Source organism: Dendrobium catenatum, unplaced genomic scaffold (assembly GCF_001605985.2).
Source record: "Dendrobium catenatum unplaced genomic scaffold, ASM160598v2 fragScaff_scaffold_231, whole genome shotgun sequence".
Taxonomy (NCBI): domain Eukaryota; kingdom Viridiplantae; phylum Streptophyta; class Magnoliopsida; order Asparagales; family Orchidaceae; genus Dendrobium; species Dendrobium catenatum.
In genome coordinates this window covers 779,302-804,244 of record NW_021318693.1, presented here as the reverse complement: position 1 = coordinate 804,244, position 24,943 = coordinate 779,302, and the positions used below count along the sequence as shown (strand labels likewise).

Genomic DNA, 24,943 nt, shown 5'->3' with positions numbered 1-24,943 from the left:
TGGAATGGGTGATCTTGTAGTACCAATTTGGGCAAAACTTGATCGAATTTTCGAATGCTCAATTTTGGAGTTAAATTCACAGCCCGTCCTCGGCCTGTGCTCTTTGGCTTCCATTTGATGGCCCTGCGAACACTCTCTTCAAGGTCGAAGCGATCCCTTCCCTCCTTCTCCTACACATCAAGCCCTAGTTCTCCCTCCTACTCGCACGGCGCCTCCTCTTCGATCGACTCTTCTCTCTCCGCTACGCTGCTCGCCCACGAACTGTTCGATGTATTCTCCCAACCACCTAACGTCCGCGACTCCGACATGCTCTGCAGCCTCGGGCGCAGGCTAACCCCTGAGACTGTCGAAATCGTTCTTAAGGACCTTCGAGGATGGAGGGCGGCGCACGAGTTCTTCCGCTGGGCCTCATGGCAAGAGGGCTTCCGCCACAGCTGCTACACCTACAATGCCATGGCCGAAATACTTTCCAGGGCCCGCCGAAGAACCCAACTAAAAGCCCTGGCAAGAGAGCTTGTCGGACAGAGATGCCCAATGACACCTGGTGCCTTGGGATTCTTGATAAGGTGCCTCGGTCGTCAGGGGCTCGCAGAGGATGCTAGTTTTGTGTTTGACCATGCCAAAGATTTGAGCTGTATACCCAATTCTTATACTTACAATTGCTTTCTTGAGGTTCTGGCTAGAATGGGAAAGGTTGAATTGGTGGAGACGAGGTTCACCGAGATGGTGGAGGTTATGGGGTGGGAACCTGATAAGTATACACTTACTTCTGTCCTGCAATCTTACTGCAATGCTGGTAAATTGGACGATGTGTTCCGTATCTTTAATGAGATCAATGATAAAGGCTGGTTGGATGATCACATCTTTACGATTTTGGTCGTCTCGTTCTCCAAGTGGGGCGAGGTTGATCGGGCATTTGAAATGGTGGAGTTGATGGAGAATTTCGGAATGAGGCCAAACGAGAAGACTTTTCACGTGTTAATTCATGGGTTTTCTATGCAGGGAAGACTTGACAAGGCGGTTGAGTTGTTTGAGAAGATGAAGGGGTTGGGTTTGAATGGGGATTTACCCCTCTTAAGTGTGTTGATTGAGGGGCTTTGTGAGGGTAATGAGATCAAAAGAGCTTTAAGTTTGTATAAGGAAATGAAAGTAGTTGGTATCAATCCAGATCTTTTGTTGGCCAGGAAGATGATTTCCACAATTTGTGCAGAAGGTGATTTCATTACAGCTAACCAGTTGTTTGAGGAGGAAGGGGAAATTCTGGATTTGGATAGTTTAGTTTCGCTGTATAATGCCGTTCTAGATGGTCTTGTGAGGCGTGATGATGCTGAATGGGCTTATACTTTGCTAAAGGCAATGATGGAACCCCCAACTTCACCAGCCCAACATTTGATATTTCTAGAGGATGCTGGCTGTGAATCTGAATCATCTGGAAATACCATGTTTAAGATCAAGAAGACAGCTCAACCAAATGTGGAGTCTTTCGGTATTGTAATATGCGGTTTGTGCAAGATCCAAAAAATTGATATTGCTTTGGCTCTAATGAGAGATATGATTGCAATTGGTTGTAAAGGAAAAATACTGATTTATAATGATATGATTAGTGAGCTTTGTAAAGCAGATAGACTGGAGGAAGGTTATGAAGTTTTGAGGACAATGAAGGAATTTGGGTTTGAGCCAACCGAGTTCACGCAAAATTCAATATTTTATGCTCTTTGCAAAAGAGAGAACTTTTCTGGTGTTTTTGCTTTGCTCAAGGAAATGCGCCTAAAAGGGCATGTACCATGGATAAAGCATTGTACGTTGATGGTGGAGAGGCTTTGTAAAAATGGAAAAGTAGAAGCAGCTTATGATTTTTTAGATGGTATAGTTCAAATTGGTTTTCTTCCTGATATAATTGCATATTCTGCAGCTATTGATGGAATGTGTAAGGCTGGTAATGTGGAGAAAGCGCTAAGACATTTCCGCGATATTTCTTCCAACTGTTTTTTTCCCGATGTGGTTGCCTACAACATTCTGATAAATGGTTTCTGCAAGGCAGGAATGTTAAATTCTGCTCAGGAAATGCTAGATGAAATGCTAGAAAACCATTTAGTCCCTTCTGTTGTTACTTACAATTCAATGATTGATGGTTGGTGTAAGGCTAATAAAATGAGCGAAGCTCTTACTTGCCTTACTAAAATGGTTGATGCTACGAGAAAACCTAATACTACAACCTACACCAGCTTAATTGATGGCATGTGCAATGCTGGAGCACCTGAAGATGCAGTCTTGTTCTGGAATGAAATGAAGGAGAAAGGATGTGCTCCAAATGAGATTTCTTACACGGCTATTATACATGGATTATGCAAGTGTGGCAGAGCAGATGCCGCCCTTGTCTATTTCCACGACATGAAGCAGTCTGGATTTAGTCTTGGTACTTACATATATTTGTTACTGATAAATTCTTTGATTTTGATTGCTAAAATGAATGAAGCTTTTGAGCTTTTGAATGAGATCCTTCAGAAGGATTGCTGCCCTCTTATTGGTTCTAAGAACCACCAGTTGCTATTGAAAGCCGTGACCAACTTGTTTGAGCGTAAATCTCATCCTGTTGATTTAAGGGCATGAATTGGGAGGTTCTTTTGAAAAATGTGAAATTTAGATGACATTTAGGAGGCTATGACGAAATAAAATCATCTAATGCTGGAGGGAAGGGTGCAGAGAACCATATTGTTGGTTTGCATGCTTACTCATGGTTATAAGTTCATGAGCAAATCAGCTTCTCATGACAGCCCAATCAAACCCGGTTTGATCATATTTCTTTCATAAGAGATTGATCTATATCTTATCAAGCTGTTCATGAAGTTCTAAACTTAGAGAACGCCGCCTATCCCTAGGTATGTTTTATCTAAAGTGAATTGGGTATACCTTCATTTTTGTCCCTGAAATTTTCTTTTTTAGTATTTGTTTGGTTATTTTTCTGTCATATTAATACGGGTGATGCACATTACTAAATTTCTTCATGAAGCATTTTTGATGGGATATCAGTAAATATAAATTTTCATTCTACTGGCATTAAGTTGAGATATTCATATTTTTATTTGATGATAGTCTAGGACCACAAGTTTACTAGTCTGTTAATATACTGATAAGCAGTATTTATACACGTCTTTTTGTGAGAGCTTGAACCTTAGACCTCCACTTTAAATATGAAAATGCCACTCGACCAAGCAGTTGGTGGTATTTGTTTATTCGTTTTGTTGCTCTTTGCACTTCCAATTTCATTTTGTGTATGCATTTGTTAGGAAATACTTGAAGATCTCAAGTAAACTCTAACAAGAGAGACAAAAACAACAAGAACGAACCACAAATCCGATGGAAAAACAAGCAAAACAACAATTTTTATTGAAGAAATCATACCAACGGAAGAAATAATAGCAAGATGCAATGGATCCTCAATTCGAGAGGAGGATATATCTCTCCCAATCCCTAGACGCTGCTAGAGCCCAAGTCTCCAAACTCTAAAAACAAAAACAGACACAACAATCATGCATAACCCTAACCCTAATCTCTCTTCCTACTTAAAGCATGCAAACAATCCTCCTAGGAAAAAATACTCCCTTAGCCCTAGCTGCCCTTCCCTTTCTATTTGAAATCTTGAATGGGACCCACCCATGCTTTGATGGTAGCTTCAAGGGGGCGGACCGTTGGTTTGCCTCTTATAAACCTGGATCAGCCCTTGGCAAGGGGCGGGCTGGACCGGTCCATGAGGGATGGTCTAACAATACCTCCTCCCAAAGAATCACCTTGTCCTCAAGGTGAAAGGAGGGAAATTGTTGCTTCACACTTTCATAAGGTTCCCACGTAGTATTGTAGTTCGGTAGGCTCTTCCATTTGATTAAGACTTCCTTGGTTCCCCCATCTCACTAGCAAACCCCCATCAACTCTAAGGGCTCCAATATCACCTCCAACTTTTCTGTCAACATCCCTGGTAGCTCAGAACTTGCTGCATGATCACAAATTTCCCTCTTCAGTTGTGATACATGGAAACAAGATGTATGGTTGTTGTCGCTTGCAATTTCAGCCGATATACCACTACTCCAATCCTCTCTAGTACCTCAAATGGCCCAAAATATCTTGGAGCTCTTCTGCCTGTTAGGCCTGAGCTTCAGGAACACTATCTCTCCTATCTTAAATTGGATATCCTTCCTATGTCTATTTACCTGTCTCTTTATGATATGCTGAGCCGTCAGTAGATGTCTCTTTAGTTTCTCCAACACTGTTCCTCTCCTCCAAATACTCCTCTATTGAAAAAACTGGGATGCTTTTATGCCCAAAGTGCACCAAGTGAGGTAGATCTCGCCCGTAGGTAATCTAAGAAACAGAATGATATGAAGTATTGTACGAATACTCTGGCCATGCTAACCACTTGTCCCATAGTCTGGGTATCTCCGACACAAAACATCGTAGGTATGTCTCAATGCTCTTATTGACCACCTATGCCTGCCCATCTGTTTGCTGGTGGTAGGCGGTGCTCCTCTTTAGTTCTGTCCCCTGTAGCATGAATAACTCCCTCTAGAAATGACTGAGGAGCACATTATCCGTGTTTGATATTATAGATGCCAGTACTCTGTGTAACTTGACCACTTTCCTGATGAAAGTTGATGCCATGGTTACTGTTGTGTATGGATGTTGTAGGGGAATGAAATGGGCGTACTTGCTCAATCTGTCTGTTACCACCAAAATCACTGTGAATCCTTTGATTTGGGTAATCCATCTATAAAATCCATGGATACCTTCTCTCACACCCCGACCTGGTATAGCTAGAGGATGTAGTAATCCACCTGGAGACATGGCTAAGTACTTATTCCGTTGGCAGATCTCACATATGGCTACCATATCCTCCACATCCTTGTGCATTCCCTTCCAATACAACTATGAGGCGAGTCTCCTATATGTCTTTTGCACCTCTGAGTGACCTCTACAGTGTTTCCATGGAACTCCTGGAGCATGTGTGAAATATGGACTGATATACTAGGCATCACGAATCTCCCCTAATACAAAATCCTTTCGCCTTCTAAAGAGTACCTCGGGTGAGTCGGGTGACTACTCCCTTCCTTCAATAAACTAGCTCTGATCCTTCCTAACTCCTCATCCCTTACACTCTCCTCCTTGATGGCCTCCCAATATGGCATTAGTGTTATCGATACTACTATCACCTATAATTCTCCCATACATCTGGACAAGGTATATGCTACTTTGTTTTTCATTTTTGATATATTCTAAATTTCAAAATCATGCCCCAACAATTTTGACAACCACCTTTGATGCTCCTATGTAACCATCCTTTGCTCTAATAAGTACTTTAGGCTCCGTTGGTCCGTTCTGACTATGAAATGCCGGCCTAACAAGCAGGGTCGCCACTTTTGGATGAATAACATGATGTCCATCAATTCCCTCTCATAAACTTATTTTAGCCTGACCCTAGCTATCAACACTTTGTTGAAATAGGCGATGGGTTGATGACTTTGCATGAGTAGTGCTCGTAATCCATACCCTGAGGCATTTATCTCCACTATGAAAACTTGAGTGAAATTTGATAGGGCCAAGACTGGTATAGTGGTCATGACCTTCTACAAGCTCACAGAAGCTGCTGTGACTGCCTCTCCCCATAAGAACCCATCCTTCTTTAACTGTTATGTTAGTGGCCATGCGATGGTGTTGTATCCCTTAACGAACCTCTTATAGTAGCATGTCAGTCTTAGGAATCCCCTCAACTCCCTTACGTTCTTAGGCACCGTCCATCTCAATATAGCTTCAATTTTTGTCTGATCTGCCGCCACCTCTTCCTTAGAGACTATATGTTACAAGTACTCCACACTGGCCTAAGCAAAACAACGTTTCTTCAGATTGGCCCTCAGCTGCTGTTCCTATAAAACCTCTAAAACCCTCCTCAATTGCTCCCAGTGCTCCTCTTCCGACTTGCTGTAAACCAGGATATTATCAAAAAGAACTAACACAAATCTCCTGAGATGAGGTTTGAAGACCTTGTTCATGGGGGATTGGAAAGTGACTGGGTCATTAGTGAGGCCAAAAAGCATAAGTAGGAAATCATAATGCCTTTCATGAGTTCTGAAAGCAGTCTTTGGTACATCCTCTATTTTCATCCTGATCTGATAATACCCTAACTTCAGATCAATCTTGGTAAAAATAACTGCCCCACTCAACTCATCTAATAGCTCATCTATCACTGGTATAGGAAACTTGTCTGGCACAATTTTCTTATTTACTGCCCTGTAATCCACACAAAAAACTTCAACTCCCATACTTTTTCTTAACTAGTAATATTGGACTAGAAAAAGGCCTAATACTAGGCCTGATAATTCCTGCTTCTAGCATCTCTCTAATCAGCTTCTCAATTTCATCCTTATGAAATTTAGGATAGCGGTAGGGTCTGACACTGATGGGTGACATACCTTCCCTCAAGGTGATAGTATGCTTTTGCTCCCTTGGCGGCGGCAATCTCTGAGGTGGCTAAAAAACCTCACTGATTTGCTGAATCAAGGGCTGTTCAGAAAGAGGATCTTCCCCTCCCTTCAATATGATCCCCTCCAGCTTGTGTAGTTCCATCAGATAACCTTCCCACACCTCATGTATGCTCCTTACTATGGTTTTAAGTGATATCATGGGTTTGGAGAGCCCTGCATCTCCTCTTATCACTACTCTTCTCCCCTCTACCACCAGCTTCATTCTACATCCACTTCATCCCCAGGATGACATCAGTGCTCCCTAACTCCAATGGGAGAAAATCCTCCCTCACCTGAACCCCCTGTATGGTCAACACTACTCCTATACAGATCCCCTTGCTCGTCTCTGCCTTCTCTATTCCCATCATCACACCATAACACCTTGTATCCACCAATTTCACCCCAAAATTGGTTCACAACCTGGTTGAAAATGAAATTGTGGGTAGCCCCACTGTCAATCAACATCACCACCTCTGTGTATGCTATTTCTCCTTTCACTTTTATCGTATGATTCAGAGTGAATCTTATAACTGAGTTCAGGGATACCTTCGCCACATCTAGATGCAGCTTGTCCTCCTTATCTCCCTCCACCTCACTCTCACCTCCCTCTTCAGCTTCCTCGTCATCATAGACGGTGAGAACCTGAAGATTTCAATCTCTACACCTATGCCCTGGAGTGTACTTCTCATCACACATGAAGCATAGTCCCTTCTCCCTCTTCTTCTGCATCTCCCTCTCGGTCAGCCTTTTGAAATTTCTCCCACTTCCTCCTACTAGGCTCTCTTGGGAGTCTCACAAAGATTGTCTGCTGCAGGACCCTTGTGTGCTAGAAGAGTGGTAATCATTCTATAAGAGCCACCTGAACTGCTGCCCTTAACTCCCCTCTCTTGGTACTTCTGATCCTCCACTAGCTCTGTCAACTCTATTACCTCTCCCAAGTCATGAGGTCTCATGACCTTTATTGCGGCTCTGATCTCTGGTTGAGTCCCTTCATGAAATTACCCTCTAAAGCAGTCTCTGATAGTCGCTCCACTTGACAGGCCAAGTGCTCAAATCTCTTATGGTAATTTGCCACCGATTCGTCTTGCACTAGTGCAAAGAACTGCTCATAGAAGTCCCCTCCCCTATCTGTTCGGAAACGTTCCAATAAGCATTACTTGAACTCCCTTTAACTCTGTATAGGCCTCTTCATGTCTCTCCAATGGTATCATGACAATGCTTTCCCCTCTAAACATAAATCAACTGCCATCAATTTTTCCCCCTTCATCAACCCATTGACAGTGAAATATCTCTCCACGTTGTAAATCCATCCGTGTGCATCATTCCCTCTCCCTTCAAAAATAGGCATCTTCAGCTTTCGCATCTTTGCCCCCGTTTCTTGTATTCCTCCATAGTTTCCCCTGTTTCAAGTGTTTGGCTCTCCCCAAATCTTACGATCTTCCCTTTCATGCTCATACCCAAACCCTTCTTCACTTTCTCCTCTCTTCCCTTCAAAATCAGCACCCCTCCTACCATAACCCCCCTCTTTTCTTTCCCAACCAGCACCCCTTGGTTCATGCCCCCCATAACCACGTCTCTCTTCATACCTTCCACCTCTCTCCTCCATGATTTCCACATCATTGCCCCTCCTATGAAATTCAGAATTTGTCGTTCTCCCGTCTAGTCCTTTTGTCTCTAATGCAGTAGTTTGAATTTGATTTTCCAATATCTTCTTCACCATCTTATGAAGATCGGAAACTTTGTCTTCCGATCCACGGATAAAATTCTATCTTCCACCGTTACCTTCATTTGGCTCATCTCCCCTTCAAGGCGTTCCTCCAACATATCTACCTTCTTGGCCGCCATCCATACTCTCAGATTTTTGTAGGTTCAAAAAATTTGGATATTGACTCCAAAAATAGCAAAGATCCCTTCCTTCGGCCAAAAACAGCCACTGATTTTTCAGAAAACAGCCCACAAATAGCGCAAAATTTGCTCTGATACCAATTTATTAGGAAATACTTGAAGATCTCAAGTGAACCCTAACAAGAGAGACAAACAACAAGAACGAACCACAAATCCGATGGGAAAACAAAAAATACAGTAGTTTTTTATTAAAGAAATCAAACTAACGGAAGAAATAATAGCAAGATATAATTGATCCTCAATTCGAGAGAATGATCTATCTTTCCCAATCTCTAGATGCCGCTAGAGCCCATGTCTTCAAACTCTAAGAACAAAATGGCCACAACAATCATGCATAATCCTAACCCTAATCTCTCTTCCTGCTTGAAGCATGCAAATAATCCTCCTAGAAAAATTACTCCCTTAGCCCTAGCAGCGCCCTCCCTTTCTATTTGAAATCTTGAATGTGGCCCATCCATGCCTGGGCGGCAGCTTCAAGGGGGCAGCCCCTTGGTCCACCTCTTATAAACTTGGACTGGCCCTTGGCAAGGGGCCAGCTAGACCGGTTCATGAGGGACCGGTCTAACAACATCCTTCTTTTTCTAGACATTATTTTTTTCTATATTTAATGGAATGATGTTTACAGTAATAGTTTTACGTTTTTGAGGTGGTCTGGTAAATTGACTAATTGGTAGTTTTTAACTGCTTTTCCCCAAGTGTACGGAGGCATTTTCTTCGAGAATTGTCTAGACCATGTATTCTACCTTTACATTCGATGGAATTATTCTCACTTTTGAGTTGTAATAACAGTTTAAATCATCTTCGTTTTGAAATTGTTTTCGTGGTTGCCTGCAGAAATCTGACTACTATTGTTATTTAGAACCATTTAATTTAGTTTTTTTGGTGAAAACAATAAACAGTTGAATTCATACCCTTTTCTTCTTTACATCCTTCTTTTATGGCCTTCTAATTTTCTTTAGATGATTAAAATGAAGGAGACAAGGTTTATGTTAAAGTAGAAAATGTGTTACATGGTAAGGAATAGTGTTTGGATCTAATTCACTAATTTCAAAAGTCACAAATGGTGTATGCTCACCAACAATTCCCAAAAGATAAGCTTTTCCACTTTCTACACAAAATAGAAATGAAAATTCATTTTTAAGAGGAATGACTTAGAGAAATAATTAACTCACTTTTAAATCTTTCTAGAAAATAAGAGAAATAACATAAGAGAAATGATAAGCAAAGAAGATTAAATTGAGACTATAAATTACTCACTTTTAAGCTCCTTAAAAGGGTGACTTTATACCCCCCTTCTATGGATTTGGATTGAAATTTCTAGGGCAATAGTACTTTCAATTCTTCTAGATGATACTCCTAGCTCACGGTAACAAACTTTCTTTGACTACTTTTCACTTTTTCTCACCCTCTTTTCTAATAACCCTCTTTTCTAATAACTCCTCTTTTCTATCACACTCAAAGCTTGTTGGTAAAATAAAAGTTTTCTATTCGAGCCCTCATAGAAATCAATATTATGCATGCCTATGGATGCATACGATCCCCAAGGCACACATGCTAAAAGCACGCCTCATGTTACGGAAAGCCTAGAACATTCCCCTTCTTTATCAACAATGATAGTATAGGCTCAAAAATTAAAACAATTATTACGTCCTCTGACCTGACGTAGAGCTACGTTCGGTCGCCAATAACATGTCGCCACGTGCTCTTACTCTAAACCGCGCGGCCCGACGACTGCCAAATCCTTTGGGAGAGAGAGTTAAAAAAACGCATGTGCGAGAAACCCAAAAAACAGCGGGTCGGGTCGGCGTCTTTTCTTCCTGCTACGTGGCGGTAATACATTGGTGGTCGAACGTAGAGGAACGTACGTTCACCGGACCAAATAAAAGTTCCAAAAATTAGTTGAGATTTTATTGGCTTAACTTAATTTTTGGTTAGAACTAGTGAAAACTAAATTTATAACAATAATTTTAAGCTTATAAACATCTTTAAAATCTAAAATGAAAATTTGATCCTATTAAAAAATTACACTTATTCTAATAAAATTATTGAATAAAAAACCTAATTAATCTCCCCCTTCACTTAATAATATGTCAATAAATTTTGGTTTCCTATACAATTCCTCTGCAAACCAAGCATTCTAATCTATGATGCACCGACACTCCGCTTAAAGAGGGTATGCAGTGTTTGACACATGTCGGACACGGACATGCGTCATACACGGCATGGACACGTGTCCGACACGGCATTGGAGTGTCGCAATTTAAAAAATTAAAATTAAAATCGGACACGCGTGTCCGATTATTAAATGAGGTATCGCTAGGTACATGCTTGGTACCGCTCAGTACATGCTCAGTACCACTTAGTACATGCTCGGTACCGCTCAGTACATGCTCGGTACCGCTCAGTACATGCTCGGTACTGCTTAATATATGCTGGATACTGCTAGGTACATGCTCGGTACTACTAGGTACATGCTCGGTACCACTCGGTATTTTCCCATACAAACAACTTACGAACTTTAAAAACATGCAGAACTTCAAAATTACTCTTACAATAAAATTTTGTTCCTAGTAGACCCCCTTGGACCCCCGGCAGACCGGTATATTGTTGTATTCATGTTTTATTATTGAGATATTTTGATTTCACTTCATATCAATTTAATTTGATGTATTCATATGTATGATTGGTTTGTTAGCAAAATGAGCTCTGTTGCTGGCGGGAGTGGATTAGGTGAAGGTTCAAAAGAGACATCTGTAGAAACTGATAAGCTGTTATGAATTCATGTTACAAAGTTAAGAAAAACATTTGAAGGAGGAGGGAATGTGTCATTCAAATGCAATTATTATGGTGACACCTACAAAGGATCTTATTCTAGGGTGAAGGCATATCTACTTAAAATTTCTGGCCATGGAATAAAAATGTGTCATAAGATTACTACATCGCAGTTGATTGCTTGTTATTTTTACTATAATGTCACCTTAATTTCTATATATTATATTAAAAAATTATTATACCTGTGTCCACGCCATACTCGTGTCCTATATTTTAAAAATTGACGTGTCTCATGTCATGTCCGTGTCGCCGTGTCCGTGTCGGTGCATCATAGATTCTAATATACCAAAACATTGAATTGTCGAACACAGTGTTACTAAATAAACTCAAATTATATCTACACTTAACATTGCAAGTAAACTCTGAAGCACATTTGTTACACACCTTGTGAATTCATTGAGATAGGGATGCCAAATGTGTTGTTCAAGCTCTTTTAAGCACTTTTACTTAGGCCCATTTTGGGCTAACCTAGATTTATGATGCGCTTTGACGAACAACTTATTAAGGCCATTTTATGCTCACTTACAATGTGATATACTTCTATAATAAATATTGATATAGAAACACACTCAATTATTTTTGTTTAAATTAAATCAACTTGAATATATTAAATCAAGTACGAAGTGAGAGTATTGAGCTAAAAAATCATTTTAAACTATTTTGGTCTTTTTGATTGTTTGAACTAGAAGTTGATTCAAGCTAACTCAGCATAGATTGCATCTATATAATTAATTCATAATATAATAATAGAGGGGATTTTAAAAAGGAGCATGTTTAATGCGTAATTAAGTAAAAGAAGCTTGATTATTAAATAATTTTAAAAGGAGCTAAAACACAAAATAATTTGGCGTTTTCTTTAGAAAATGCTAAATAATTAAGAAAACGCCAAATAATTTGGTGTTTTCAATAGAAAATGCTAATTAATTAAGAAAACGTCAAATAATTCGACTTTTTCTTTAGAAAGCGTAAAAAAGTTGCGTTACTTATTTAATAAATAAATAACAAAATTAAGAATGCAATTTCAAAGACCATCAATTAAAGCAAGCACTTATCTTCTTGTAATATGAACTAGAAAATACAAGAAATTTGTGTTAAATGATAATTTAATGATTATCTAAATTAAAGAAATTTAGTGAGAAAATAAAAACCATAAAATACACAACTTGATCAAGATTCACATTACAGTAATAAAACTAGTTGTATTTATTTTGACCAAAATAATCTTGCTCACAAAATAATATTAACAAATTATGTAGATGAAAATATAACATTGTAAGATATTATAAAACATAAAAAATTAGGTCTTAAGCTCATATAAGGAGATGATTTTTCTCAGGAATCAATAATTCCGGTTGCATTGCTCAACATTCAACTGGTATGCATGATTAAGAAGAATCGGAAAACTTTATTATGAAAAAGATGGTGTTGATTATATGCCTCAATTGTATTTATAAGCATTTAGTTTTCATCCAAAATAGGTAGTTACGAAGGACTTTTCACAAGTTTCAAATTAACTCCAAGGTTTATGCGGATAATAGTATGAGGTCAGATTCAAGCAATGTTTCTTTCCATAATATCGAAGTCGGTGGTCTTCATACCTCCGGACAATCTCTAAAGAGGGAACCATAGATATTACGCTCACTTGCTATAGGAAAAAAACATGTGAACTTTAGGAATCAAACAAGCTACATGAGTTGAATGGTTCTATCCTCAAGAATAAGAAGGAATCTCAAGCCAAACAATCTATCATCAAATGAATAATGAGCTTATAACTAACTAAACCTGAAAATGAGCACTAGAGAGTACATCCCATTCTATTAGGTCGCACCATCATACATACAGTTAAACAAATAAGTTTAAATAAAAATAAAGCCTTAAGAATAGGGATTGACAATTGAATTAAAATAGTAATTAATTTACTTTTCTCAATGCACAAGATTTTTGTTTTCTATGAGTGTAGACTTTCAAATGTTTATCATGCTTGCTTGGAATGCTACAGTAGTATGACTTGGCATTGTGATAGGTTTTGTAACATAAGATGAATCTGCCTGATCATATCTAAAACTTCCCCCCTCCCCCCCCCCCCCTTCAACTCGTGCATATTTTTATTTTAAAACTTCTTTTGTTGCCCAAAAAAAAATGCTTTTTTTTCTTATGTCATGGTGCTAGACAAATGACAACATAGAAGTTGGTCCACACAATGTTGACCCTGCAAACACATAATTTGCTAACTTCTTTCTCTTTTATGTCAACAAAGCAGTCTACAAACCTCAAGAAATTTCATGTTAGACAACATATATCTTACATCACAAAGAAAGCTCAAAGATATCATATTTTAATTAAGATTTGGTACACAATTTACTCCACCGAATGCCTTATTCACAACATATTGTGTTGGCAACTTCATAATGTCAAATCTAACCATACTTGTCAGTGACGCAGAATGGCACACGCCATAGCGCATGGCACGATGTGGCATGCCTACGACGCCGGCTGCATGGCGCGGCGCACATGTTCAAGTTGGCACGTGCCATTTACGTCATGTGTGCGCAATGGCGCACGACGCACGCAATTTAAATTTTAAAAATTTTTTAATATAATTATAAATATTTTTTAATATTTATGTATTTTAATTTTTAAAATAATGTAATAATTAATTTTAAAATTATTTGATATGATTAAAATAGTTTAGTTATGTTTTATTAGACTTTATTTAGATTATGCTACCTTAACCTTCATGAATGAAGGCTGCGGTATCCCGAACACTTCAAAACCCCAGCTTGAGTCACAAACCTTTTATTGTTTTCTCCAATATATCCCTTGAAACCTCATTCACCAAACATAATTGAATTGCCAAGAGAGCTTTTTTATCTAGTCCTGCCTTAGCTTCTGCACTCATAGCCAAAGGCATGTTCACAGACCTCATGAGCTCCTTCACAATGTTTTATTAGAGTAGAATATAATGCATATTTGTTCTCCAAAGCCCAACACTATTTTGACCATTAAACTTATTGATTTCAAGCTTCATGACAATCACTTTCCTTGTTGACCTTGCTCTAGTAATATTTGTTTATTAACGAATTTAAATTTTATTCAAAAATGTTAGCCAGTAGCAAATATGATATACTACATCACAATCACAATGAAATCAAGCTCCATAAAGGGAATAACAAGATTTCTGTGGCTCAGTTTAAATAAGCATGCATTCATAAGTGAAGATAGAGGATCTAATCCACTTAATACAAAAGCCACGTACAATGTACAAATAAAAGGATTCTCACTAACCTTCTCAAAATTTGAGAAAACCCACTCTCAGCTCAAACTAGAAGCTACAAATATGTTCAAATAAATATAATAAAAATAAATTAAGTGAGATGATATCAAAGGGGATATATTAAATGAATATGAAAATTTACCGACATTAATAGTTCCTCAAATTGTTGCCTTTATACCTATCTTTGGATTTTTCAGCATTCAACTCAATCGTTTTTGCTACGTAAAACGTTTTGGCCCAAGCCCTCACAAATGTACATACTCAGTGTGCTCGCTAAAGTATACGCTTCCTAGTGCCGAATCACTAAATGCATGGCTCATACCATAGAAAGCCTCATCCATACGAGAAATTATTCTGTGCAGAGACCGGATGGCGAGAACCATCCGGATTTGTTGACATTTAGCTGCCATTTTGCTGCTCTTTTGCAAATACTCAACAACAGTGCAGCAAAAATGTAATTATGAATCGATATGTGCTTCCCTTTTTCTGAGTATTTGCAAAAGCACAGCAAAAGTGCAGCAAATATTCAATTAGTATGATATTTGCTGCGCTTTAGCTGGCCTTTTGCTGTGCTTTTGCAAATATTCAGCAAAAGGACTACAAAAGGATATCAAAAGTGCAATTATGAATGTATATTTGCTGTCTTTTACTGAGTATTTACAAAATTGCAGCTAAAGCGCAGCAAATCTGGACGGTTCTCGCCGTCCGGTCTCTGCACATAATAATTTCTCCATCCATACACACTTTAATACTATTTGGCATATTCATCAAATTAGTTGAGGTTTGTTGGCTTGATTATTCACAACAAGATTTAGTTTTAAATCTATAAGTTTCCTAAAAATAATTTAGATGATATTCAAAATAAAAATATGGACTTGTTCAAAGTTTATTCATATAATGGCTATTATTAGGGCAAGTACTAAGTGGTTTTGCGAGTGTGTAGGGAAAGGAAACCATCTCATTCCAAGAAGCCAAAACAAAGCCTCTCCCTCAGGTAGAATCAATCATCTCCTCGCTATCAAATTTGTTGGTATTTGGTGGACCTAATTCAAAGCCTTCAAATATTTTTGGATCAAAACTCCCTTTTTTGTCATTTTTCTTATATGTTAATGGTGATTTGGATAAAATAATTTAGAATCAAATATAATTAAGGAGAAGATGAAAGAATAAGATGAAAAAGAAATTCATGATCAATGGTACATCATCAAATTAGCATCAAATCAATTCATCCTCCCATGCAGGCATTATCACTTTGATGCCTCCTAGGCAAGTGCCTTACATTAAGGCGCTAGGCACTCATGTGTTTGCTTTTGTGATGTTAATTTTTTTTTTTTTTAATTTTGAAAGTATACGCAACCATATTATGAGATGAATGGCTACACATGTAATGATAAGAGAGTATGAATGGTGAAAAAAATTAAATACATATAGTAGCAAATATTAGCTAAACCTTGCACTAGGAAAGCTATCAAATTAAGTGTTTATTTGCCTATTTAGCTAGGCTGGTACCTACCACCTTAGGTATTAAGCAGTTTTGTCTCCTTGAGGGTGTCTAGCGCCTTTAATAATATTGTTATGTATATGATTTAACAGTGCCTTATTTCAGTATGATCACTTACATTGTTATGTTATTAATAAATTATTTATGATTTTTAAATAAAATATTTTTATGCTATTTTTAAAATAACATGCATTGCACCATGCATTATTTGCTACAGTTTTATGACACTTTTGTGTTATGATGTGTTATCCACTATTGACAAATATGCAATTGGAATGGTCTCAATTTTTATATTTAAGTTAAATTAAGCTGCTTGGTAACCTTTAATGAATCTACTCAGGGATGATAGCTTTTGACTCTGCATTTAGTTATCAATAAGGAAAACTTTTTTGTGCATTCTCCTAGGAAACTTGAACGTGTTGTTTCCGCTTGCACCTCGTTGGATATAGAAATGCAATTAAGTCCATCCATCAGTTAAGCATAATGCTTGCTTGATCCTCAACTTCAAATGTTTCTGGAAGTCTCAAACTTCTGATATTTAGGCCAAGGACTAACCTAATTGCTACACCCATGCCCGGCCATAAAATCATGATTATCCTGTACAAATTTTCTGGAGTACTTCGATACTTAAGCTGGCAATTTGATGAGTACGGAAGTTATTATTGTTATTTTTTTCCGTTTCTTAATGAGCTTGTTCTCTGAATGTTTAAAAAACATCCGTTGGTGGCTTGTTAATGATGGTTTATCTGTTAACGGCTGCATGATATCTCAACTAATCGCATGTTTTATTTTTTTGCTCCATACTTTTCTATCCGTTCTAACAAGCTCATGCATCATTGCATTCCTGACTTGTCCCTCTTTTAGTTATCCAAGTTTTCTTAGTTGCTCCGACACTTCGTTTCCAGGTCATCAATGGAACTTGTGCAGAATTAGAAGCTCTTTAAGAAGTCCAATGGGACCAGTGAGTGAGATAGGTGGAACTTCCTGTACAAACAGATACAAGGAGGAATGCTCTAGTTGAAATACTGGCTCAAGTTGGTGAGTTTGATGTTTCATGTTTTTCCTTACACTTTTTACCATTATTAACATTATATAATTTTTTCCTCTCAGCGAATATTTAAATACTTATGTTGAAACTGAAAGTTCCGATGAGCAGTCTACTTGCTTTCTATTATAATAATCAGACTTCAATTAGCAACAACCTGGAGGATGCTGAACAAGTGATGCCTGTTTTCTATAAAGGCCTTTAATGCTTTCCATGCCTACTGGCTATAGATGCATTCCAACCAAATTGCTACGTGGTGTCTGAAGTCTGTAATCTGGTAAGTTTTTTGCTATCCTACTGTTTCTTTATTGTGGCTATTTCAGGCTCCTTTCACCTATACTTCTGTTACTAAGATCTATTTGATACTCATTTTTCATTTTCTTTTAAAAAATAATTGTTGATTTTCATAAATAGATTTATTACAAGTTTTTTAATAAGATATTGCAGCTTATCTAGCAGAACTTTAATTTTTCATAATTTTATCGAAATTTCAGACTTGCAAGCTAGAATTATACTAAGGTTTTATTTGAGACAGTTTTTTTATTGCTTTTTAAAAGTGTTTAAGTACAAAAAATTTTTGTGCTAAAAAGTTTAAAAAAACAATAAGAAAGCTGTTTCAAATGAATGACATATTTGAACAAAATGAACAAGCTCACCCATCGCAATTTTTTGCAATGAACTCTTGGAGGATAAGTCTTCACATGGATGTTCTTGACAAATATGAAAATGTTAGGATGGATTTGTCAAAAAAATTAGGAATCACAAATATTGAAGTGACAAAATAGAATATACGGAGAAAATGCACTAGAAATATCAGGTAAAACTAACATTTTCACTTGTTTATGCAAAAATGTGCAAAATTACATTTAATATTTCAATCAATACTCGAAAAGTTGAAAGGTGAATGACTGTGTTAGACCGGTCCTCCCTGGACCGGTCCAGCCGGCCCAATCCAGTGGGCCGGTTCGATTCTACCGAAGACGAAGGGCGGGCGGAAAGCAGGCGGAAGCCGCAGGAAGGTTTGAGGTGGGGTCCACTTGAAATTCAAGTTGTTTCTTGGAGCCAAAATGAAGGGAAGTGAGGGCAATTAGGTCCTTTTGTATTTATTTTGAATTGTATGCATTAAGTAGGGAGTAATGAGGAGGTTTAGGGTTATGTGTTGTTGTCTTGTATTTTCTATTGTTCTTCTTGTTGGTTTGGGCTCTAGATCGTATTCTAGAGATTGGGAGAGTGCGATCCTCCTCTCGAATAGAGGATCCTTGTATCTTTGCTATTTTCCTTGCATCTATTAGTAAAATACAAGTTTTTCTCCGTTTTTCTCTCAGTTTTGGGCTGTTTTCCTGCTGGGGACAGCAGTTGTTCTTGAGATTTGTTGCCAAAGTGATTAGGAAATACTTGAAATCAAGTATTTCCTATCAGACTGTTAAAGCCAGCTAGTAGAATAAGGTTGATGATGATAGTTGAAAGCTGTGTGGGGGACCCACTCCTTCGCCTCCTTTCTACATTCACCATATGCAGAAGTGTTGTGGGTCCCACCATGCGGTTAATAATAATATGATATATTGAGCACACTGATTGAGGAGCTTAGTTGTTTGAGTTTTCCCCTCTTAAGCTTTGTATTGCAATTCATGCTCCTCTACCTACACCTAGCCGTTGGCCTCCTTTTTTAATTATTATTTTGATGTAAATTGTATTTATCTTTTTTCATATGTAATAAATATCTTTAGAAACGTTTATAAACACCTCTAATATGTGAACAGAAAATAAAATATTAAAATTCAAAATAGTTTTTCATATTTCTACTTTTATATAAATGGTATCAGAGCAAGTTTTAAGGTTTCCTTCTTCTAACATTTGTTCTCTTTATCTTCTTCTTATCGGGGTTCATTTTTCACTTCATTATATTTAGTTTATTTGACTTACCTTCCTATAAGTTCTATTATGAATGTTGAAAAATAGACTAAGGGAGAACTCCTGAGGGGGTTACAAGCTCTATTTCATTTGAATGGAAGAAACTATATTTTAAGTGATCCTCAATTGTGAAAATCCTTCTGAAAGGGAAGGAAAAGATTTATGCTTTGAGATGAAGGTGATTTCATAATTATGACGTGCTTGTAATATCATAATGTCTAAAATCAGTGGGCTTTATATATTCCTGTCTACTGCAAAAGAATTTTGGGACACCATCAAACAATCATACTCATACATAAAAGATGTTGCCCTCATTTACAAGATCAAAATTAAGATCTCAACAACTAAAATTATATTCATGTTATTGAATAGTTTAATACAATGAAGGTTTACTGGATTAAATTATATTGCTACCAAGATCTTAAGATAATATGTTGTGATGATATGATAATTCTCTTTTATGCAGGCTAAAGAAAGAAGAGAATAAAAATGCCCTGACACTTTAGTCTTTGAAACATCTGCTATAACTACTACAAAACCTCAATATAAGAGACTTGCTGCCATAGACTTTTCCTAAAGGACAAAAGTCTTCTTCTGAAGGTAGTATGGTGCAACTACTACTAGAAGAAATGATGCTTCAAAGAAAAAGTTTTATAAACACTATGGAAAGCCCCAAGAGTGTGGTGGAAGCACAGAGCATTAAAATGGAAAACCTGTATTGTTGAATTAAAAGAACTCAAAAGAAATTGGCAAAGGAACTTCCACAGCTCCCTCAAAAAATTATTTTGAATCAAGCTTGCTAGCTCAAAATATTTTGGCTTCTAACTCATGTTTTAATGCCTTAAATAATTACCCCCAAAATTTGATCTTAAATTCAGAAGGCACTTACCACTTTACAAATCTTGCCAATATCTTTCAAACATACAATCATTGCCCCAGTAATAGGAAAATAAATGTGACTAATGGTTCCCTTACTGTTGGATTATATTAATGATTAGTCAATAAACTAAACTATCTCACATTCATTTAGGCATTACTTTTGCATAATCAATCCATGCATAGACCAATGAATCTCACCCTGAAGCTGCGTATAGATATGTTAAATTAAGTCTAGAGAAAGGAATTCTCTATAAAAATCAAGATACTCTATAAATTGAAGATTATACTGATGCAGATTATACAAGATCATCAATAAATATGTTATATTCTTAGGAGTAAATCTTATAATATGGAGAAGCAATGAATAACTAATTATTTTAAGATCTATTATTGAATTTAAATTTAGAGCAATTACTCAAAAAATTTGCAAATTTTTGCGGATCAAAATTATCTTGGAAGATTTAAAATTTTAGTGGAAAGAGCCAATATAAGATATACTATGACAAGATCAACCGTCAACATTGCTTATAGTGCAATACAACATTATATACCAAGTTTGTAGAGGTAGATGGTAGAGCTATCAATATTGGACCCGACTCGAAAACTCTACCCGACCTGAAAATTTCGGGTTTGGGTTGACCCAAACCCAAAGGGTTGGGTTCGTGTCCGAAAAACTGACCCGTTTGAAAAATCGGTTCGAGTTCGGGTTGGCCCGGAAACCCATGAATGACCCGGAATGACACATAAACTCGTCTGCCTGATATGACCCCCACCCTGTCTGCCCCGCTTACCCGGCGCCTGCCTGCCCTGGCTGTCCGGCCGCGTCTTGTTTCGAGGCCAGCGTCGCGTCATGTTCGACATCAATTCCGCGTCGTGTCAGTTGCCGGTGTCAGTTCCGCATCTTGCACTCGTGCGCGCCTGCGTCATGGCGTTAGTTATGCTTCGCTCGTCCCGCTAAAGCCAGCTTCCGCTCCTGCTGCGTCACGGCGTCGTGCATCCTGCTCCCGCTCCCACTACGTCACGACATTAGTTCTGTTTCGCGCGTCCTGCTCTTGAGGGTCGGGTCGGGTTGACCCAAACCCAAAGCGGGTCGTGTTCGGGTCCAAAAAATTGACCCGTTTACAAAAACGGGCCAGGTCGACCCGAACCCGAATAGTGCCTGGTCAGTTTCGGGTTCAACCGAACCCAATCGTGACACGAAATTGACGCCTCTAGTAGATGGATATTTTGTTAAGGAGAAACTAGAGAGGGTTGATTTACACTCTATATGTGCCGATAAAAAACCATCATATTGATAGATTAGCCAAAGAACTATAACTTCATGTTGAAGAATATTATAAGCAAACTTGAAATGATAATTTTATACAACTAATTTGAGGAGTATCCCACATGATGGGACCTAGGTGTCACACTCTAGAATCTATACTGGAAGGAAATAATCTATCGTACTATCATTTCGTTAATCAAGAGATTACACATTTCATATAAACAACCGAAAGAAATATGATTATATTTATATTCATCAATATGTACAATTATTATAAACCAAAAAATATCATATATACAATAGTCATTATACAAAAGACTAGCTACATCACTATAAATATATCATGACTAAAAAATGAACTGTATGTGCCAAAAAGAAAATTAAATATGCAATATAGAGTCTTACATCGCAGGATCCTTACTCTTTCCTGAAAACATGTAAAGTCACGTAGAGAGCATAAAAATCCAGCAATAATTAAAATCTTACATTGAAGTCAATGCATTGAAAAGAGAAACAATATAATATAAATTCTATAAATAATCAATATCTATACTTGTTATTTATACCAACTCAGTTTATAACACATCATATTTCAGTCTATTATATCATTAATAATGATATCAATAATAGTGATCCATACCAGTAATAATAATAAGTGCCAGTGTCAACATAATATTAGTAATAAAGAACAGTCTCAACAATAATAATAGTACTGACAGAAAATAACATCAGTACAGTATAAGCTATAATATTAGTAAATAGTAATGAGTAATCGATAAGTAATCAATATCAATAGTTAGTCATCAATATGTTATTATATGTTCAGATGAGGGCATCTTGATCTTGCTCCTGCCCTTATGACTCCTGATTAGTCGTACTCAATCACTCTCAATCATCGCATTCATTATATCTTGTTAACAAGTTAATCATATTAGTGATTAGATATCTATAATATATCAATACTAGCAGTACTATCCGTAATATATTAAAACCAGCAATATTATCCTTAATATATCAATACTGACAATACTATCTGTAATATATCAATGCTAGCATTAATATATATAACATATCAACATTATTAGTACTCTTATCATGTATTAGATATCATCAATACTTTCTGTACTCTTATCATTGAGGTATCAATATGATCATCCATACTATTATCGTTGATCAGATATCAGCCAGTACATCAGTATCATTTAAGCATATCATTTTCGTACATATAATCACTTCAACTATTTTATATCATATCACATTTCAGTGTACTTTTTTCCTGCTCATTTTACTTAAAAATTACTATACACATATTCAACTGATAAAAATATAATAAAAACATATCAAATCATTTAGAATGATCAAATATATAATATATTAAAAGTTATGTGGTAAAAACTTACAAAATTAGAAGATAATGCAATTTTAGCATATTTAGAAGAGATAAATTCATAGAAATCAAAATCATTAAAAATATAAATAAGAGGATAGTTACTTACAACGCTTAGAACAATTTTTGAAATAGGAAGGACAAACAAAAAAGCCCAAACGATCCTCCTCTTTCCTCTCTCTCCTATTTCTCTTCCCCTCCCCCCTTCTTCTCCTTTGATTGCTTCCCATCCAAGACATGAGTGAGGGAGGTGGTGGGAGAGGAATGGCAAGAATATATATATATATATATATATATATATATATATAGCCTAGCATTGTAATGCTGCATGTCGAATTTAGAGTTATTGTATAATAGAGACATAAGTGTTGCAACGACATTTTCTGACATTGCTGTGCTATCATGCATAGTGCCGCAACGTTATCTAGCTCAATGTTGTCGCGCTCTACTTCATATAGAAATTTTATATTTTCATATTTTTCATATCTTTGGGTTATTACACTAGTGGTGTGAGTTAAGCCTACTTGTGAGCCAGCTTGAGCTCGGCTCGATAAATGGCTCGTGAGTCGGGCTTGATGAGCTAACGAGTCAAGCTTGAGCAATCCCTAACTCGACTCGTTAGCTCATAACTCAGCTTGTTTTAAAAATATTAATATTAACATAGAATGCACATAAAATATATTAGCATTCAAGATTTTTTAAATATAAAGTTGTTAAAAATATTCAAAAATTATATCTCACTTTTGTATATTAATTGATTCTTTATTATCTTTGTTTTAATTTTTCATTCTTTTTACCTTTTTATTATATTAATTGCTTGAATCATAATAAACTTTTCTTTCATATTAAACGAGTAAGCTCGAATACGTAGAATAAAACTCAAGTCAAACTCAATAAATTAATCGAGCTCCAACTAAATTATTTAGTCAAGCTCAAACTCAAGCCAAGGGTAAATTAAGCTCGACTTGACTCTTTAAACCCCTAATGGGACCCAGTCTTACTTTATCCATTCGTTCCAGGCAGAAGAGCTATGGGCCCCACTATGCATCCAATCATAGTATGATCTTTTGAGTACATGAATTGAGGAGCCTAGTCATTGGATTTTCTTCCTCTTAGGGCATCTCCAACCGAGAACTCTATTTTTCACGGCAAAATAACACAAAACTCCAAAATGCGGTGCGGCTGTTCCAATCGAACGCCATTTTAGGTGTTTCTGGGAAGGTAACGATCGTTCTCCTTTCGCGCGTTTTTCCGGTTGAGAGCCTAAAATGACGTGGGTGAACAGTGCGATGCCAATATTGCCGTCGCACTATTCACCTACAAGTAGATGGCGGAAAATTTTGAGTTCAGTTGGAGCGACCGAACGACGCCATACGCTCGTTTGACGTTCGGTTGGAGATGACCTTAACCTGGAAATTGCAATTCATGCACTCCTTTCGCTGCACTTGGTTATCAGATCCTTTTATTATTATTTTCATTTATTTACTTTACTTTTTCACTTGCGAACTTTCGCTTAGGGGATGTTTGGTTGGAATACTTTAGGGTGTAGGATAAATGCATGAGTTTTAATTTTTTTTTTATGTTTGGTTAGACACCCAGTAAAATAAAATAAAATTGTAATGAATTTGGAACTCTCCGCTTTAATTTATTTTTGGCGTAGATTAAACTCGCTCAAAATTTGGCGAAAATGGATATCACGAGACGCAGGCGAGAGAAAGAAGTATGTTTCTTCCTCCATTGTCGTGAGAACCATCTTCGTTTCTTCCATTGTCGAGTTTAGAGCGTCATCGACGAGTTTCGAGTGTCTCAACCGAAATGCTTCGATCTCTTGCATCTCTGCCATCTCCAGCGACGCTTTTGTTGGAGTCTGTCGCCGGCTAGCCCGTCCAGCAAGGCCAATGGTGGTGTGTTGCAGCGGGCAGAGGAGTAGCTCCTCCATCCTTACTCTTTAGCCTTTCAGCTAGAGCAGGATTGACCTGAGACTAAAGGACCCTCCCTACTTGCGCAAGTTTGAGAACGATCTCACTGGTTCGTCTTTCGCTCCAGAGATCAAATTATTTTCTTCTTTTTGTTGTCTTTTCTCCTATCTGTCTATGAAATGAATTCTATTTTTCTTCTTTATTTTTATATAATTTGAAGTTTCAGGGCTCTTTGGTTCTAATCAAATCAATTGAAACCGTTAGGATTCAAGTTTAAGGATTTCAAGGATCTTGCATGTTCTTGGATGCCACAAATTATAGGTAAATAATTTATAAACGTTGACTTAGTGTATATGAGTTGTGTAATCAGTTAACTTTGTGACCATTGATGATTTGTGTAATCAGTTTATTTGTCCAATCATTTGTGTACGCAGCTCATCTTGATGTGTTGGCTACGACTTTTAAGTATTCAAAATGAACGTATTTTACTTTACTCTGAAAACACCTAATCAAA

The 24,943-nt window shown here is 37.2% G+C and overlaps 1 protein-coding gene across 5 annotated transcripts; it reads left to right on the top strand.

Annotated features, from left to right (window-relative positions):
- LOC110109262 (putative pentatricopeptide repeat-containing protein At5g08310, mitochondrial) lies at positions 1 to 24,943 on the top strand. Of its 5 annotated transcripts, none has more exons than XM_028693101.1 (5): positions 1 to 2,879; positions 16,927 to 17,059; positions 17,132 to 17,343; positions 24,171 to 24,538; positions 24,656 to 24,942. In XM_028693101.1, exon 1 carries the CDS (start codon positions 55 to 57, stop codon positions 2,608 to 2,610), a length of 2,556 nt encoding a protein of 851 aa, XP_028548934.1. In that variant the 5' UTR covers positions 1 to 54; the 3' UTR covers positions 2,611 to 2,879; positions 16,927 to 17,059; positions 17,132 to 17,343; positions 24,171 to 24,538; positions 24,656 to 24,942. The 5 variants fall into 5 exon arrangements, with proteins under 5 accessions (XP_028548934.1, XP_028548933.1, XP_028548932.1 ...); XM_028693100.1 differs by having other exon boundaries at positions 24,650 to 24,942; XM_028693099.1 differs by having other exon boundaries at positions 24,171 to 24,943.

What these genes read in the sequence shown, in the direction of transcription:
- LOC110109262 (XM_028693099.1), top strand. Translation starts at nt 55, where the DNA reads ATGCTCAATTTTGGAGTTAAATTCACAGCCCGTCCTCGGCCTGTGCTC.